The following is a 19856-nucleotide window of genomic DNA, read 5'->3' on the forward strand; positions in this document are numbered from 1 at the left end:
CCGACTTGGTAGTGTAAGTCTAGGGGATATTTCAACAGGTGTGTTGAAAACACATCTTGCAGGAAAAGAGACAATTAGAGAGCTTTACATCAGAAAGCCAACTATTAGGCGAATAACTATTATGGCATTTAAACACTGATGCCTGCCAGTCACAATGTGGGACAGGGTCTCAGTTTGTGGGACACCTGAAAAGTCTTTGAAATGAGGGACTGTCCCACACAAAGGGGGACATCTGGTCACCCTATCATGTAAACAAATGCACAATGTCATTTTCAGCTAAAAATTGCTCTCAAGAATGTTCTTGAAAACAATCAAAGCGAGAAATAGACAGAATATTGATTCTATTTGATCAACACTTCCTGTTGTTTTCCGAGGCGACATGTACGTTGCACTGCGCACACCCTGACCTTGCATAAATTAATGGACTCCTTTCATTACCGTAAGGCGCAAGCCTCGTAAGCTTTTTGAAATCCTTATTTTTGTCTCAAATTGACCAGCCCGCCGTCAATTATCCCTTGCATAGCAATGTGCTATGCTTCCACACAAATCACAATGTAGTGTTAAGTTGCTTGTGATTGTCAATTTACAAAAATTACATTGTTAATTGTAATCATTGACCAATTTTGAAAAGTATTTGGGAATTGAGGGCCGTGGCCTGCATGCTGTGAGCATGCACAAGACAGCCGGCCGAATGCACGAACCTCCTGGCAGAGATTCATAAACACTAAAGAGGTGTTGATACCAGCAGTAATGTTAATGTCCAGGTGTTGATAACAGAAACATTCAATACAACACAACGCTTGCAGTTGTATTTTGGCTACATGCTGCCATAGCAATGTTGAGGGTTATTAATGTTGTAAAATCCTAGTAACTACATGTTTAAATATCCAGAGTTAGTTAAACCTGAGCACATATAGTGTGTGTGTGTGTGTGTGTGTGTGTGTGTGTGTGTGTGTGTGTGTGTGTGTGTGTGTGTGTGTGTGTGTGTGTGTGTGTGTGTGTGTGTGTGTGTGTGTGCGTGCGTGCGCGTGTGCATGTTTACTAAACGGCTCATCCTTCCATAGAGGACTGTGTTCTCAGCTGATTGTAACAGATAAAGAACAAACTCATCTCTCAACTTCAACATCAGACTGTAACTAATTCATATCCAGAGACTTGGGGCCATGACCGTGATTACAGATCTCATAGCCTGTGGCAGAAATGCTAATAAACAACTTACAATTCCGTAAAGTAAAAAATCTGCTTTGTCAGTCCATAGTCCTATATACAACCCACTGAGGAGGAGAAAAATGTGAGCGGTGCCTTTTATCATGATGATGACGTATGATGATGTCTGATCCCACATGCCGTCACAGGGGGTGGACTAATAGACCAGTAAGACGCTTAAGGGCGAGAAGTGGCCTTGCCCTAAAGGGCGAGGTAGTGTGCACGCATCCGCCTACACCGACATACGCAGCCGATTACAGTACTTGTAAGTTATTACTTGCGCGCTCTGCTTGCGCAAGTAATAACTTTGGCGCAGGCCCGTCTATAGATTGAATGGACGGGGAAAATGGGGATGGATGGGGAAGGTTCAACATTTGGATGTCAGAACAGGTTCCATATATGGAGATCTAAGGGTTTGAGGTTTGAGGTCAGATGTACGTAGAGTTGCTGGCCAATATTGATGACATCAGGGATCTCCATATATGGGCTTAATTGCGACAGCAGGTCGCATTTACAATGACATCAGAGATCTCCATCCCTGATGATGTCACGTGATGTCACGAGACCTGGGCTTATTTGGGGGCATTTCCATGTATGGGGATAATGAGTGACTGACGGGAAATGAACAATTTCATAGTACGGTAAATATGACCTGTGGTTGCAATTATAGCCACACATGATTTTGGAGCGGTTACCGACATTCATAAATGCGAACTTGAGCTCGACTACCTGGAGCGCTTGACCAGGAAAGTGTCTGTGTCATTTCATTGCTGCCTGCCTGAGCTTGGATAGGACGACTGTTGCGTTTCCATTTTTAACTTACCCATAAACTGAAGCCTTATTGATGAAGACAATGAGAAAATAACATTTAATCAACACTTGCGTATTAAGGAGGAACTGAGGTGAGCAAAACGTGTTTTAGTTCAGTTCTGCTGGGATTTCCCAACAGTGTGGGAAGGGAGTTGCTTGAAATAACAGCAGGTGCTGCTGGCTGTCAGCAGTGTGTGTCTGTATAATGTCCCCATTATGCAGCCATTCTGCATACAGTCATTGGCTGCTGTTTCCCACTCTGTCTGGTATATATCCATGGCAGTGAATTATATCAAACCATCCACAGCAACCATGATTTGGTGGCGGAAATGCGTCCATGTTTAAATTGACACGGAGACACTTCAGTTGATAGAGTTGCTCGCTGCCTGTGACTGTGTGACTTCATATTGAGTATAACTCCTAGAGAAAATATGACCTGAGCGACCGCCACGGAGCGCTGGCAATGGCTGCGTCACGTCCCCCCCCCTCCCCTCTCTCTCTCTTTCACTCTCCCCCCTTTCTCATCGAATCCAACATGGTCCAGGGCAGGCAGATGGCTGCCCACCCAGATCCTGGTTCTGTTTGAGGTTTCTTCCTGTTAAAGAAGGGGAGTTTTCCTCCTTGCCACTGTTGCCCAGTGCTTGCTCATGGGGGGGGGGAATAGTTTGGGTGTCTGCTTTACATGTAAAGTGGCCTGAGACAACTTGTGATTTGGCACGTTAATATAATGGAATTGAAGCCATGTTAACTTCTAATGTCCTTTCATCAGTTCTGCTGTGGTGAGTGACCTTGCCTCAGGTTAGAATATGCACGCACACAAACACACACACACACACACACACACACACACACACACACACACACACACACACACACACACACACACACGTTCCCACACTCGGACTGTTTATACAGGCAGAGTTGACAAGTGCTGAGGGTTATTTTTTTTTACCCTGTATGTGTGTGTGTGTGTGCGTGCGTGCGTGCGTTTGTGTATTGTCCTGTACAAGTATGTCCTGTCTGTTTTGTTATGTGTACCAGAGTATGTGTCTAAATAAAGAACAAAGAACATGAGGGTTACATGATTACAAAAACTCCTCTCCTCTCTTCATCACCACAGTGACAGTAACCAGGAAGGAAAGACTTCCTTGTGTGTCCAATCATCTGGGGCTAAAGGTGTCAGAAAGATGCGTGCGTGCGTGCGTGCGTGCGTGCGTGCGTGCGTGTGCCATCCAGGGAGGAAAAAGTCTCTGAACAAACAGAAAGACATCATTCATTTACTGTAGGAGCAGGACTGGAAGCATGGCTGGCTGAACACACATACACGCACGCACACTCACACACTGGAGTCTAGAAATGGATTGATTGTGTGCACGCATGTGCGTGTCCGTTTGTGCGTGGAAACAATAATAAGAATGTTTATACGTTGTGCAGTGATCAGTGACCTATTTGGTAAGTGGTATTTTTACAGGTGTGTGTGTGTGTGTGTGTGTGTGTGTGTGTGTGTGTGTGTGTGTGTGTGTGTGTGTGTGTGTGTGTGTGTGTGTGTGTGTGTGTGTGTGTGTGTTTATGGTGTTGCCAATGGAATCTTGCCCTGGAATAGACTTTAGCTGTTATAAACCAAGATACGATGAGAGAAAGGAGGCGGGCCTCTCTCTCCATTTCCGCAACATATTGTCTCTCAACAACTTGATCTACAAGTTTGAGTGTTTTAATGATAAATGAAGTCAAACAAAATAAATCATTTATGCACTGCTGTTTTTTTTCCTATCAGGTACTGAGCCTACTTAAGTGAGGTAGACCTATACTTTTACTAGCCCTTACTGGGCCTACTTGAGTATTTCCAATTTTCAATAGGCCTACTTTTACTTCTACTCCACTACAATTAAAACCAAAAACAAAACTTTTGAAACATTATTATGATAAGTGAAATAAGATAAGTGACATTATTATGATACTGTAAGTGAAATGGGTCGACAGTCTGCATAATGGGCCTTTTGCCGGACTTACTTGTAGGCTATTACTTGAGCGTTTACATTGTAGTATAGGCATATTGGTAGCCTAGCTTTTACTATTTAGTAAATAGTACTTTTTTCCACCACTGATACCCTACCACCAAAGAATGTTGAATTTAATGAATGAAATGTAAACGTTTGAGAATCTACCCATTGCTCCCCCCCTTCTCTCTCTCTCTCTCTCTCTCTCTCTCTCTCTCTCTCTCGTTTCACTTCCTCACGGCGGGGAGGAGGAGGAGGAGAGAAAGCTGAACCCCTCTCTCTCTCTCTCTCTCTCTCTCTCTCTCTCTCTCTCCGCTACTGTCGTGGGAGCGGAGCGAGCAGGCAGCGATCACTGCTGTGTTCTCACTTCTCCCCACTAATCCCGTTCTGTCATACTGTGCTGTCACCTAAACTCTAAACAAACCTTGTTAAAACCTTGTAATTCTCGTCTGTCTGCCCTCTGCCGTTTGTCAAACTTTAAGATTTATAACTTTTTTAACGTTTTTAAGACGGTTTAAGTCAGTTTCAGTAGATGCAATGTCTGTCCCGTTTCCCAACGTTTTTAAAGAAGAGGAGAGCGGCTCTTTCTGACAAGGTCAGTGTTTGAATAGCTTCGTGTGAATTTGTTCAGTTTTTGTTCAGTTTAGTTAAAAGTTGTGCTTCTTGTCTGTATGGACACGGATAGTATTTTTCAGATAAATGTTTAAAACTCAACTGTGGTTGCCAACTATCCAGTCCCCTGGCTCAGCTGGTTTTCCTTCTGCATTTACGGTAATTGCATTCACCTTGTTGAGTTTCACAGCTGTGTAATTCTATTCTACTCTGTAATCCAGAATTCTATCTTAAAGCAACAAGCTGCAATAGGATATCCTACTTGCATGTTATGAGTTATACTACTTGTCAGTCAACCAACCAGTAGGTGTCCATACCCGACCCCATGGGGTCTATATTTCTCAATGAAAGAGAAGAGAGATTGACCACCTCCATTCGAACCTACAGATTAATTTCATTCAGTTAAAATAAATTCTGGTTTGCAGCTTTATTTCCTATATTATTGTAGCCTACAACAGTGCACTGTGCAGTCTACTAATGGACGGTCTTATTAGTGTAATGCTGAGGATTCGTGTAAAAAAGGGTGAGGGGACTCCTTCAATGAAGTAATGCAACTGCTGGAGGGAAAAACATGATTTAGCATAGCAGCCTATGGTACATACCCTAATAATGCTATGGATGGACCAGAGCTAGATTTAGCAGGGAGTTGAGCTGAGATCTCTGGTTTTAGTCAGGTTAATGCTATTTTGAGCAATATTCTTTTCCTCCAGCTGCTAGAGGATAGCCTACATGAATATTTTGAGACTAAAGTTATACTCGGAAGCATATTGTCGCTGGAAACCTTATTTATGTCCAAAACCGTTACTTTCAGGAAATTAATAAATAAATACATTAATAATAATAATAATAATAATAATGATAATAATAATAATAACCTGTATTCCAATGAATCCAACAAGCTCTTAATTTAATTTAATTAAAAAACAATATTTTGTATTGGTTCAATATTTGTCTGATGAAAAGCCACTTGTCCACTATGGTGTAAGTAAGGAACCTTAAAAAAAACGTTTTAAGCTGCTTATCTCAGTGTGCGGACCCTATCTTTTTCTTCAATATTTATAAAACTCACAGACACACTTACCCATTTCTTCAACCCTGTGTCAATTACCTAATGTGATCCTGGGCTCTACACACCCTCTGCCAACCTAGTCCCCATATATGAGGGACATGGGGAGAGCAACGGACTTGAACTCATACTTCCTTCATGCCTGAGTGTCCAAGTCGCTGCTTTACACCTGACAGGATTCTTTTACTCTTGAGAGCATAAAATGAAACCACTGAGCACCCGATACAGTACGATACTAACCGGTGATGGAAGATGACTGGAAGCGAGGATGGACGGAGGGCTTGCCAGAGGACGACCTAGAGAGTAGAGTAGAATAGTAGAATACTGGCAATGCAGATATACTGTTACAAGTCCTGTATTCAAAATGTACTTGAAATAAAAGCACAAATATTTTGGCCGCAAACTATACTTGAAGTACCAAAAGTAAATGAATGTTAATGGTTAATGAATGTTTTGTAATAACAGTCAATATCTACTAAATAACTAGTAACTAACGTAGTTGTAGTGGAATAAAAGTATTCTAAGTAAAAAATATTAGCCTCCGAGATGTAGTGGAGTAGAAGTAATTAAGTAAAGTAAGTATTGCAAATTGGAAATACTCCAGTAACGCAAAAGTACCACAAAATTGTACAGTACTTAAAGCAAATGTACGTGCGACAATGTACAGTATAAAACAGAGCATTCATTTTTGAGAAAAGTTTAAACGTATGGTTGGATGTAATTCATTGGCGTTAATGGTAGAGTTCCTGTCTTCAAGTTCATGGTAGGTGCGTGTAATTCACTGGCGTTATGTTAATGTGCTGAAGTGCCCTTGAGCAAGGCCACTGAAACCATTAATGGGCTGCAGGTGGTATAGCTGTTGTGTGTTTGAATCCCTCCATTATGATGAAACATGTACTGTAGCTGCATGTTATCTAACATCTGACCTGCTGGAATAAGGCTGCTGCCAGGTCACTACACATGCACAAAGGTAATAATGTCTACTCCAAATAATACAGCCCGTTTGGACTTTGATTTATGGTTATGAAAAGATTGAACACACACACACACACACACGCACTCTCCTCTCTCTCTACCTCGCTCTCTTTATCTCTCTGTTGAACAGTACCACTTCTATTAACCATTCTCCCTCAACCCCTCTCATAATATTACAAAGTGTGTATTTCCATCTCCCGGCATGCCTCCATGCATGCACGTCTGCGCAAGCGCGTGCATGCGTGCGAGCGCCTGCCTGCCTGTGTGTGTGTGTGTGTGAGAGAGAGTCACACACATACAGTAGGTCAAGTGGAGCTTGCAAGTTATAACAGAATGTTCAGTAATTCTGATACAGAATCAAACGCATGTTGTATTTATAAACTTGAAGACACAGATAAGCTATAGGCTACAGTTAGTGTGACATTCTGTGCGTGCGTGCGTGTGTGCCATCAAATATCTTCTTTTACACCTTTGATTACAGTCCACCAGATGATTGAGTGTTGATTGGTAAAGTTAGTTCTATTAATAATAATGTATGTGTAGTATTTAGTGCTGTCAGTACATACATAGTACTACTAATACTTGTATTACTTATTACTATACTGCTATATTGTTAGTCTGTTAGTCTCAGTTAGTACTGTTACAGCAAGTACTTAGGACTAGTACTTTACTATTAGTGCTATTAATATTGTTAGTATTGTGAGGTTGACTTGTCATCTTAGCTGAATGTTTATGTCATTATTTTTGACAGATGCTGATTGGTTGTTGGCGGTTGCTAGGTGGTTGCTAGGTTGCGGCCTTCTATCTAAACCCACATGGAACGTGAAGGTTCATTAAGAAGGTAGGAGCACCCACGCACACACACATATCACGCATATCGCGCACGCACGCATGCACACACACACACACACACACACACACACACACACACACACACACACACACACACACACACACACTTCTCTCATGCCCCCCTCCGCCTTCCATTCTTCTTTCTCTGTGTCTTTCTGGCTCTCAGACTGAGGAAGTGAAACGTGTGTGTCACCTTTAAATCCTTCCCCCCTCCTGCCTGTGCAACAACCCCCCCCGCCCCCCTTCCCGTTCTAAAAGGTCCCTTTGTTCTGAGAGAGAGAGAGAGAGAGAGGGGGGGGGGGGGGGGGAGACAACAGGAGTTCAATCTCTGTTTTGGTTTTCCTCCCTCCCTCTGTCCGTCCGTCCGTCTGTCTGTCAGTCAACCCTACATTCCTATACCCTCTGTCCTCGTCCCTCTCAGTAACTCTCTCTCTCTCTCTCTCTCTCTCTTTGTCTCAATTATTTATTTTTGAGCACTGCTAGCCGCTCCAATATGTGGCTTTGTGTGTGCCTCCCCTGTGACGTCATGTGGCAGCCAAGTTTTATTCCAAATAAACTATTACCAAATCCAAAACACTATAGATAGTGATAGTTGATAGTGGGTGCGGTGCCCCCTCGGTCAACTAGGTTCCGTATAAATAAACATTTAGGCCATGTGGCCCTGAAAAAGGGATGTACGATGACGTTCATCATCATCATGATAAGAGACACAGCTCACTTGTGTGATTTATTTTTACTAGGAAAAGGGTTGTATTATGCACTCACTCTAAGTCTGTCCTCAAAAGTAGACTCAGCTCACTTCTCATTGATAATCTATACGTGCAACTGTTGAGAAGCTTCAGAAGTTATTATTTATTGGTGAAAGTGTTTCCAAAGATCTGTATTGTCTGTATTCTGGTTGTATGATTCACAAGGAGGAAGTGCACCTCTGTCTAGTTCAACCTCGCACCTGTCTGACAGTTAGTTTATTCATTACATTTTGACCAAGGGAATGTGTATGTTGGGTGTTTCATGGTATTTTTCCTTTTCGTATGTGAATGTGTCTGTTATTTGTATGCAGCTGTGACTCTGTCTCCAAGGCAAATTTCTCCCATGGGAGACAAATAAAGACAACCTTGAACCTTGACCACATCCCTATTCTGTGCTGAACATTCTGGACAGAATTGTCCAAGCTCCGGTTGTGAGCTTGTAGGTTGACTATTTTCAAAGCAAAGATATTTGGGGCAGAGGGGGGAAAAGAAGCAGACCAAGTCTAGAGCCCTAAGGGACCTCGGCCAACTAAGTTTAAGTGGTTAATGTTTCACCCCAATTTAGTCAATTATCAATGGGCATGTCCTAATCTGGTTGGTGTTTTTGGGGGTTTTTTTTTCAATGTCATCTGAAAAATGTTGGATGTTTGTCACTGCTATTACCAAACATACAAGTAATTCTTTAGTTTTTTAACATTATGATTTTATGATAACCAAGTATAACAATAACAAAGTCATCATCACCATAGACTACAGTTGAGATGAAAGACAGTCAGGCGTGCTACTCTGGCTTATCTACCATTGCCTTGGCCAGGTCTTCCACTTGGAGTCCAGTGTCTCTGGCAACAGTGGTGGAAAGTAACTAAGTACATTTACTTTAGTACAGTACTTACCGTAAGTACAAATTTGAGGTGTTCCAATTACCGGTAACAATAATTTTATATTGCACTGGTCTTCTACTTACTGCTACATGCCTACACCTCAGATCCAAATTTACTCCACTGCATTTATTTGAAAACTTGAGTTACTAGTTACTTAACATAATTATCCACTTCAGCCCTATAGCCTATACAGTTCGGCCATTTGAAATTAGCAGATCTACAAGCTCACAATGTGTCGCATTTGGTACTTTACTACATTTTGATGCCTATAATTTTGCTCAAGTACATTTTTAATTCCGAACTTTTTTAACGGAGTAGTTCTACATTGCAGTATTGATACTTTTACTGTCTGGCAATAGCATCTACATACTGTATGTAAAATGACCTTCCTCTAGTCTAGTTGGATAAGGAAGTCTCCAGAAGAGAGATCAGTGTAGCAGTTATCTGCTAAAACAGCACGTCTTTGGGCCAAAGCATTGTGAAAGATAAAACCAGTAATTGTGATAAAATAAACAAAGTATAAGTAATAATATTATAATGAGATGGTAATACAATCACAGAGCCACAAAGAACTAAACCGTGTTTAGATACCTTATCTCTGAGGCCGTGGCGCGAGGACTCTTGTTTGGCTGCCAATGAGCAGCAATGAGCTTTTTGTTGCTCTCAAACAGATGTTCAAGTTTGAAGAACACTTCTGTTGAATTTGTCACAGGGCAGCAGAAAGTTTACTTCTGTTTGCAGCATGAGCACAGCATTAAGGTCTGCCCAGTTGTCTGCCCAGTCTACAGTATAGGCTACCTGTAAGGACATACAATACGCTGATGTACAGTATTTGCACGGTGCCATTCTTTCCTCTGTTGCCAACCTCAGTTGATGATGTGGTGGCTGTTGGTGATGTGTAGGGATGGGCAATTCATCGGTATTCATTATATCGGATATCGATATTGGCCAAAATGTCCCATCGGTACATCTCTAGTGGGGTGGGTGGGAGAGGGGGAGCAAGCTCTCTGTGTATGAATGCATCTGTATACTTCTACTGTATCATGTATCTTGTTGAAGTTTTTTACGGGACCCCCTCAAAAATGAGATGCTGCATCTCACGGGACTATCCCTTCAAACAAAAACGCACTGGTATGAACTGAGCAGTGCAACTATACCTTTATTTTTTATATTTACTGCCTTTGGTTGTCTGTATCACCACCCTCCTCTACAGCTGTGAAGCATGGACCCCATATAGCCGTCACATCAAGGCCCTGGAGCGCTTCCATGTTGGATGCCTGCAGCGCATCCTTGGCCTCACCTGGCGTGATCATGTACCTCAGACTGAAACACTTGCCAAGACCAACTGCAGGAGTATTGAGGCCATGATCACCCAGCACCAACTGCGCTGGCTCGGGCACGTCATACGGATGCCCCAAGATCGGCTGCCCCGTAGAGTGCTGTATGGCCAGCTCCACCATGGCCAGCGCCTGGCAGGAGGGCCAAAGAAGCGCTATAAAGACCAGCTGAAGACCTCACTGAGGAAATGTAAGATCAGGCCTGAGGACCTGGAGGCTGCTGCTGCTGACCGTGACTCATGGCGGCAGCGCTGTCACCAAGGAACCCAGAGGCTGGAGGAGGACAGGACTGTCAGAAGACAGCAACAGAGACACAGGAGGAACACACCCATGACTGCCATTACCACTACCACCACTACAACCTACCCATGCCCCACCTGCAATAAAACATGTAATTCCAGGATTGGACTCTTTAGCCATCAAAGAACTCACCGTTAAGGACATAAGTGGACGTCATCATTGGATTCGATGGACAACCATAAGCAAAAGTGTGTGTGTGTGTGTGTGTGTGTGTGTGTGTGTGTGTGGGGGGGGGGGGGGGTCAATGGGTCATACTCAGACAGACGTACACACAAAGTCACTTGATGGAGGCGGCTGGCACCACTCAAAAAAAGAAATCTACAGAGACAGGATGTGACTGATGAATTCTCTCTCTCTCTCTCTCTCTCTCTCTCTCTCTCTCGGTTTAGGAGTCTACACAGGTTGAAGTATGGCGGTTCCTCCTCCAGCCTCACAGAGCTGTCTGACAGGAGATCAGAGAAAGGCGGGACAGACGAGTCCAGCAGAGACAAAGGGACACAGCAGAGGAGAGCAGGAGCCAACGCCACCTGGAACAGGTAAAGGTGTACCTGCACATGTGGGTGTGTGTGTGTGTGTGATGACACAACAGATTTTTAATGACTGCAGTGTGTGTGTGTGTAAAGACATCTTTACATTTGTCAGGTGAAACAAGCCTCCCTCCTCATGATATGTGAATATGATGATATTATTTTCCTTACATCTGCTATAGATGTTGTGGGATATAACTCACAAAGTAGTATAGTCACTCTAATTCATGCATAGCCGGTTTGAGCCCGCCTACCTTTTTAACAGTGGTTCATACATACATTATCATCAGAATTCAGTAAAAAAAACTTTGCAGTGACCACTGTTGCAGCCAGCAAGCGAGAACGTCAGGGAGTGAGTGAGTGAGTGAGTGAGAGAGAGAGAGAGAGAGAGAGAGAGAGAGAGAGAGAGAGAGGAGAGAGAGAGAGAGAGAGAGAGAGACAGAGAGAGACGGAGAGAGAATGAGAGATGCATTACAACGGCAGGGATTTAACTGTAGCCTGTAGGCTGTAGGTCTATTTTTAGCCTATTTTGTGCAGAACAACTGAACAACTGAAGATGTGAAGTTACCATTCCGCCAACTATTATATGTCCATTCTTTCACTGCACTATACTTTGAGCCACTGGTGCTGCCTACAGGCGATGTTTCTTTTTTTTCCCTCTCTGTTTTTTTCAGGCTTGATGATGATGATAATTGTTAGGGCCGACCCGAGCTTCTGGCCGACCCAGTTAGGGTAGAGCCCTACCGATGACAGGACCGATGACAACTCTAAAAGAGTGTCTGTTCAGTAACAGTGGTCTCCCTGTTTCTCTGCCTCTTTATTTAACAGAAAATGCATTTTCAAATCAGGATGTCCAATAATCAGGATAGAGATCTCAGGCAGGACACAGATTAAACAAGTGAAATTGGAAGCGATGATACAAAGAAATGAGCGGACAAAATTGGAGCCGGAACAATATAAAGAATTAAGTCACCTAGATGAAAATGCCATGATCTGCCATCACCTCTTAATTGAAACAAAGATCTACCTCTCTGTTTTTCCAGAGAGAGAGAGAGAGAGAGAGAGAGAGAGAGAGAGAGAGAGAGGGGGATTGAGAGACAAAGAGACAGAGAGAGAGAGAGAGAGAGAGAGAGAGAGAGAGTTATTTCCTATGGAATGTCATACTGTGTCAGACATTACTAGTGGAATGCTGTATTGTTGCCATCAGCTACACACATGCACGTGAGCACACACACACACACACACACACACACACACACACACACACACACACACACACACACACTGTTGGGTGTAATGTTGCTGTTCTAACAAGTGAACAGACTGTAAGGCTCAGATCAGCATCAGGTACAGGACTCTAATGTAATTGTGTGTGTGTGTGTGTGTGTGTGTGTGTGTGTGTGTGTGTGTGTGTGTGTGTGTGTGTGTGTGTGTGTGTGTGTGTGTGTGTGTGTGTGTGTGTGTGTGTGTGTGTGTGTGTGTGTGTGTGTGTGTGTGTGTGTGTGTGTGTGTGTGTGTGTGTGTGTGTGTGTGTGTGCGTGCGTGTGCGCACGCACATGTGCGCAGCATCCATAATGCAGTGATCTCCGTGTTCCAGAGGAAAGAGCTGGGAGAGAATGAACTGTACAACCTCAATGAAGGAGTCAGGTGACCTGTCTGTCTGTCTGTCTGTCTGAGCAGCGGTGCACTGCAGCCACCGTTCGGCTCTCACACTACTGCCTTGCTCACTGGCACTAACACGCATTTGGTGATGAGAACGTGCCAACTCCACAGTGAAAGAGCAGCACCGTGCAGTCCGTACTCCTGTTCCAACCGGTTCCAAAACAGTGTCGTCTTGCAGTGAGGCAACAGTGCTAACCACTGAACCACCTCAGTTTTAACCTATTAAGACCTGAAGCCGATTAATTACTCGGGGAGTCAGATCAACATATCCGCCTGGGTGACAGAAGACTGCTGGGCAAGCGCTGGTGCTTTGGCATGGGGGGTCAGATCAACATAATGGAATGAATTCTATACTGGCCATATATGGAGCGTGTCTTGAGTGTCTTTGATGAGGTCAGGTCAACACAGGGAATTGTCACAACTCGAGTTGGCTTTATATGAGGCTTAAAAGGTCTTTAAATAAATACCTTTTGAAATGTCTATGGAGAAAATGAACGGGGAATTATTTCCTGGGTCCTCCTAGGGGGCGGGACTGCGACGCTTTATGGGCTTAATATTGATGACGTTAGTCACGTTATGTCGCGAGGCATGACCATATATGGGGCGTGACCAACTGACTGACGGATAATGCACAATGTCATAGTTATCTGCGACCTGCGGCCGCAATAATATAATATAATAACCTTAACCAGTTCAAAGGCTTTTCAACGTTGTCGTGTGTGGTATTCACACAATAGAACAGTAATAAGACTGATTGTTCATTTTTGCGTGGCTGTGTGTGTGTGTGTAGACAGCTGTTGAAGACAGAGTTGGGTTCATTCTTCAATGAATACCTTCAGAATCAACTGTTGACTAAAGGAATGGTCATTCTGAGAGACAAGATCCACTTTTATGAAGGTATAGTCACGCACACACACACACACACACACACACACACACACACACACACACACACACACACACACACACACACACACACACACACACACACACAAGATTTTATTTCCTGGTTGTGTGTGATTGGCTGGCTGATTTGACTTCCTGGTTGTGTGCGATAGGTCAGAAGTTGTTGGACTCTTTAGCTGAGACCTGGGACTTCTTCTTCTGTGATGTCCTGTCCATGCTACAGGCTATCTTCTACCCTGTGCAGGTACACACACACACACACGCGCGCGCGGACGGACGGTGATACCCGTGGTATTAATGACTTTGATGTCAAAGGCTGTTTCACAAATTGCATAATAGGACTCGGCCATACACATTTTCTTCAGTTCTTCAGTTCTTCAGTTCTTCAGTTCTTCAGTTCTTCAGTTCTGTGTGTGTGTGTGTGTGTGTGTGTGTGTGTGTGTGTGTGTGTGTGTGTGTGTGTGTGCGTGTGCGCGCGCGTGTGTGCGTGCCCATGTACAGGGTAAAGAGCCGTCTGTCCGTCAGCTCACTCTCCTTCACTTCAGGAACGTCATCACGTTAAACCTGAAACTAGACGAAGCTCTGAGTCGGCCCAAAGCCAGAGTACCTGCTGCTATCATCCAGATGTTACTGATACTACAGGTATATGTCTCTAGTTTTTGACACACTTTGCTGACTAACGGGGTATGACACGCCAGGGTTACACTCACACACACACACACACACACACACACTCGTTCAAACCTTTATTTATTCTCGAAAGGTTGCCCTCATTTGCAGTGCCGTCGACACACAATCACAAAGTGCAATTTCATTTTCCCATCAATATTCGCATCAATCATAAAACATCAGCATACATACAGTAACACCAATCTAATGTGTGCGTTGCAGGGTGTCCATGAGTCTCCCACAGTAACAGCAGACTATCTGAAGCTGGAGTGTCTCATTGAGAGGGTGGTGTCTCCATACCTGGGAACACATGGTCTTTACTGCAGGGATACATCATCTCTACAGCACTACTCAGCCTGTGTACTAGGTGTGTGTTAATGTTCAAGCTTTCTTTCTTTCTTTCTTTAGACCTGGAAAGTATGTCTAGTACTAGTATATTAGATCTAGTGGTATTAGTGTCTCAGAAATCTAGGAAAACAGGTAAGCCAAGAACCTAGCAGCATAAGTCTAAACAACATGCTATCAAAAAAGATGATCTGTATACATTCTTTACATTGAAACTAAAGTATACCAGATAAGCAATGAACCTAGCATCGGTCTAAATAACATCTACCTATAATGTTCGAGATGTCTGTACTGTATGTCGACTGTACAGAGGAATTCTGTCTGAGGCACATGTTGCTGCTCCTCACTGGCTGCACCAATGGCTCTAAATTTGCACACAGGCATTGACCATCATTGTCGTCACTGCACATGTGTGCCGTTGACGACACACATCCGTTGAGTTACAGCACAGATGGTTGCCTCTCGAATTCAGTTACCTCCCGTCGCTTCCATAACAGAATTGCACGACTTCGCACAGCTGCTGTAGCACACAGATCTGCGCCCCAGAGAAATATTAACTGTGTGTCTTGCGCCGTGTGCCGTGTATTCGAACGAAAAACAAGCATTCTTTCTTTTTTCCCTTGTGCTGTGTGTGATGTGTGTCTCTCTCTCTAGAGCAGCGTTTTCATCGAGGCTGGCCCTCCAGAGGCGGGAGTGACCCCCCGCTGGCCAAGAACCCGGTGGTACGTTCCAAGTCGTACAACGTGCCCATGCTGACCCCCTTGGTGGAGTATGATGTGGACTCTCCCACGGGAACAGGAAGTGGAGGCATCAGGCGCCATTCGGTGTGCGAGATGACCTCCTGTGCTGAAGAGAGCTGCTCGTTAGGGCTTGAATTTGAACATCTGACCAGTAAGACAATTCACTCCTCACCCGCAAACATCTCTCCAAACGAAAAGAAAATTAAACAACTACACCTTACTATGAAATGCTACAAAACTGTACACCACATTACAATGTTTACATAATAATACTGTACAATGTTTACAAAACACTGTGCTTTACATGTTTACAAAATACACCTTACTATTGTAATTATTTTACTATCCGAATTATAAGTGACTGTTTTTCTTTTTTTATCGCTGCATTTTATCTTGGTATTGTAAAGCACTTTGTAACCCTTTAATAAATAAACATATTATTCTTATAATTATAATAATAATAATTATTATTATCATCATCATAAATACTAATAATAACAACAACAACAATAATAATAATAATAATTATTATTATTATATATATCCCTTGCTTTACATTGTTTACATAATACAACTTAATATACTGAATAAAAGTACACTTTACATCACTGGTTTTCAAATTGGGATCCTGGCGGGGTTTCTAAATGATTCATAATTAAGAGGAACCAAATGCACTCTTACAGGTCTCAATAAATGAGAGTATATACAAATGGAACCAAATGGACCCTCTCTGAGTTATGGGCGTCCGTGGCCTCTAATGCATGCCAAACTGGGATTCCTTAGAATTCTGTGCAGGAGGATGCTAAACGCACACCAGTCTTAGTGGTGCCGGTCCACGGTAGAACAATCTAAAATGTGAAGTCTTGAGAAGACAAAGGTGGCCGCACACACTCGTAGCCAAAGTGCCGATACTTTATTGGAATAGGACGTCCTATTCCAATAAAGTATCGGCACTTTGGCTACGAGTGACTTCACATTTAGAATATTCCTTGGAATTCAAACATTTGAGAACCACTGCCTTACATGACAGTGTGCTCAACAAAACAAAACCGTTTTCCCTCCATCTAGACACACCATCCTCACTAGCCTGGCATGGAGGCATGGCCAGACTAATATCACTGTGTAGATATTACAGTCTGGAATCTCTGTGTGGAACCTACATTTCCAAGGAGAAAATTAAAAAAAATGCATCTGGTGAGCTTCTTCTTCTTTCTTTTTGTTTTTGCTCTGGCAGATTCGTCTGGTTTCCAGGCTATATCCTCGCCCCCTGACACGTCCCGGACCCCCAGGACCAGCGAGGAGGACGATTCGCCCCACCTCCCACATCGCCTCCTCCACTCCCCCTGCCTCCTTCCTGAACTGTCGCTGGGCCCAGGCACGCCTCCCGGCCCGGACTCGCTGCCGTCCGTCAGCGGGGAGTCGTCGGGTCGCGACCGGGGCTCAGCTCCCAGCGTGTCGTCGTCCAGTCCCGACGTCATCTCCGAGTCTTCCGGCTCCCACGAGTCCCGTGGAAACTTCCTGGAGTTCCCACGCCGGAGCACCGGCCACCGCAGGACGCAGAGCGAAGCCTGACACATGGCACGCTCAGTGCACGCACACGTATGAGCTAAGGGCTGTCGCGATCATGGAATTTTACTTGATGATTAGTTTTGTGATTAACAATTTTATTGTGTTTTTGGCATTGAACATTGGAACACAAAGAAAATATGCATTTCTATTTGCCATTTAGGCTTTGTAAACTAAAGATTCACAGGGCAGATATGACTAGTAACTTAATGTATGCACAATGACATAAATGACTGACAATGGCTGGTACCAATATTCAAAATAAATAATTTACTATGGCAAAAAGTAGGCCATATTGATAAATAATAATAATAATAATTCAAAATAGGGGAAATAGCATATCTACAAGCTCACAAGCCCTATGTTGCATAGTCAGGACCCGTTGTTAGCTTGTACTGTTGTACATCGCCTATTTCTGCAAGTTTCAAAAAGGTTTGAAAATGTATGACAATTTAGCAGCAGACTAATTTATACAGATGAATAGAAACTATTCTGATGATTATGCGAAATTGTGATTTCCTCAAATAATTGCCATCGGGCAATTATGTAGCTAATAATTGTTGCAGGCCTTACACTCATGTAAACATAGGCCTACTGTATATGTGACCAGATGCAGCAGATACCGACCGAGTCATCTGGCACTTGCGCACTTTACAACACACTCACCCACACTCATTATAAACAATAAATGGTTCCATTGTAGTTTTTTTAAATAAATTATTTGACATACAGGGAGCCAGTGTAAAGATCTATGCACTGGATTGATATGATCCACTTTCTTGGTATTAGTAATGCAGCCTTCAGAATCAGCCTTCAGAATCAACTACAAATCAAAACTTTTAAGAATGTATGCAAATATAACTGATTTATATTTTCTAAACAATCCCAGGGTGGGTAACAATCATAATACTATACTATTTTTTTTTAAGTTAAGCAATGTAATTTTACTTTTTATAATGAAACTATGGAGCTCTGACTACTTTGTGGGCAGAATGTTTTAGTGGTGAAGGGTCTCTATACTGTAACTCAGGTTACTACAGTGTGCTTCCTGTCAATTCAAAAACACAGGAAGCTGAAATGATTGTTGACTGAGTCTGAAACTAATCTCTGATGCACAATAAAGAAGATGTGACATCATGTGCGACATTGATTCACTGAAAGTGAAAATGTACAAAAATAGCAGATATACAAGCTTGCCGTGTGGCACGAAGTGATGAGCTGTGAGCTTGTATATCTGCTATTTTTGGATAGCAAACGCAAAAAGTGAAGGATGCTTTCCCGGTTTTAATGGGTTAAGTGCCTTTTTCATAACCAATGTATTTTCATCTTGGTGAAAATCCTCTTGACTTGACTATTTTGACAAGGAGTCTGAATGGACACCATACGATAATCTTGATTTAGTTAGTTTAATAGTTATTTATCGTGAAGTAATACACAGCTCAGTGGATGATTACCTTTGTGTTTTCAATAGGGAGTAGGTAAATTCTGGATACTGCTGCCACCTTGTGTCAATTTTTAGACCTTGCCTTGTACCACTTTACTGTGCATTGAATTAGATTTACTGTATACAAGTAATACTTCTAAATTATAATATAGTAATTTATAGCATATTGAATCATTACAAATGTTCAATTTACATGAACATCACAATGTTTGTATAGAACCGTTTAAAGAATTAACTATTTTTTAACCTTTAAATTCTTTTTCTATATGAAAATGTATTATGTGTAATGTCTTTGTCTTATTTAGACAATAATCAGATAATCAGATAGACAGTGATTATCATTTTTATGTTTTGTGAATGTTGACTCATTAAACAAATGAATTGCATCTGTTTGTGAATTGTTGTGCTGACCTATGATGCTGTCATCTGCACGATACATAGCCTATTCAAAGACTGGAGGGATTGTTTTGTTTTTAAACTTTACAAACACTTTTCTGTTGTAGCTCAGTAATCTTCCTCTTTACATTAGGGCAAATACTGTATATTTATTTAGATTTTGTTGTTTTATTGAATACTTTAATAATAGCTCATAAGACATCAACAGTAGTAGCAATAAAACGTTGGGGAGGGGAGTCTGAAGTTTAGCTTTTAACGCCTTTGTGTGGTGCCACAGCCTAGGCCCTAGAGTAGGCTACCATGATTGAGGTCCATATGCATAGTCTGGTAGGCCTATGGCTGTTAAATGGTAAATGGTGCATTTATATAGCGCCTTTATCCAAGGCGCTTTACATAGATTGTGCATTACATTCACCCATTCATACACCGATGGCAGTGGAAACCATGCAAGGCACCAACTAGCACATCGGGAGCAATTAGGGGTTCAGTGTCTTGCTCAAGGACACTTCGACAGTAACTCTGGGGGAGCCCGGGTTTGAACTGGCAACCTTGCGGTTCCCATCCAGGCACTCTACCCCTGAGCCACCGCCGCCCCCCGCTGTTAGCCAGACTACTCTAGTGTATAGGCTATATCACTATATATATATATCACTAATTATCTTTAGTCAGACATATTTTTGATAGGAGGGCCCACATATTTGAGTGTTAACCTAAACCTACATATTTCATATGTATTGTAAATATGGCTCCCAGGGGCCTCATGGACTCCGTCCATGCGTGCCTCTCATTTGACTAATTGGGTGGGGGTGGGGCATG

General features: G+C 42.8%; 1 protein-coding gene across 1 annotated transcript; it reads left to right on the forward strand.

The window, feature by feature from the left end:
- The first annotated feature begins 4338 nt into the window (after positions 1-4338).
- LOC308310736 (proline-rich protein 5-like) lies at positions 4339-18997 on the forward strand. Its single transcript, XM_080757139.1, has 10 exons — positions 4339-4608; positions 7418-7507; positions 11175-11321; positions 12879-12959; positions 13765-13871; positions 14033-14124; positions 14382-14522; positions 14772-14916; positions 15549-15785; positions 16869-18997. Exons 2-10 carry the CDS (start codon positions 7482-7484, stop codon positions 17204-17206), a joined length of 1314 nt encoding a protein of 437 aa, XP_080613265.1. The 5' UTR covers positions 4339-4608; positions 7418-7481; the 3' UTR covers positions 17207-18997.
- The last annotated feature ends 859 nt before the right edge of the window (positions 18998-19856 follow it).

Source organism: Protomyctophum bolini (genome assembly GCF_963924005.1).
Source record: "Protomyctophum bolini genome assembly, chromosome: 23".
Lineage (NCBI taxonomy): Eukaryota > Metazoa > Chordata > Actinopteri > Myctophiformes > Myctophidae > Protomyctophum > Protomyctophum bolini.

Bases quoted from the DNA above. Each gene is read 5' to 3' on its own strand.
- LOC308310736 (XM_080757139.1), top strand. From the start codon at position 7,482: ATGGAACGTGAAGGTTCATTAAGAAG. The intron at 14,523-14,771 runs GTATATGTCTCT...TGTGCGTTGCAG, and splicing joins AGATGTTACTGATACTACAG to GGTGTCCATGAGTCTCCCAC. The intron at 15,786-16,868 runs GTAAGACAATTC...TTGCTCTGGCAG, and splicing joins TGAATTTGAACATCTGACCA to ATTCGTCTGGTTTCCAGGCT.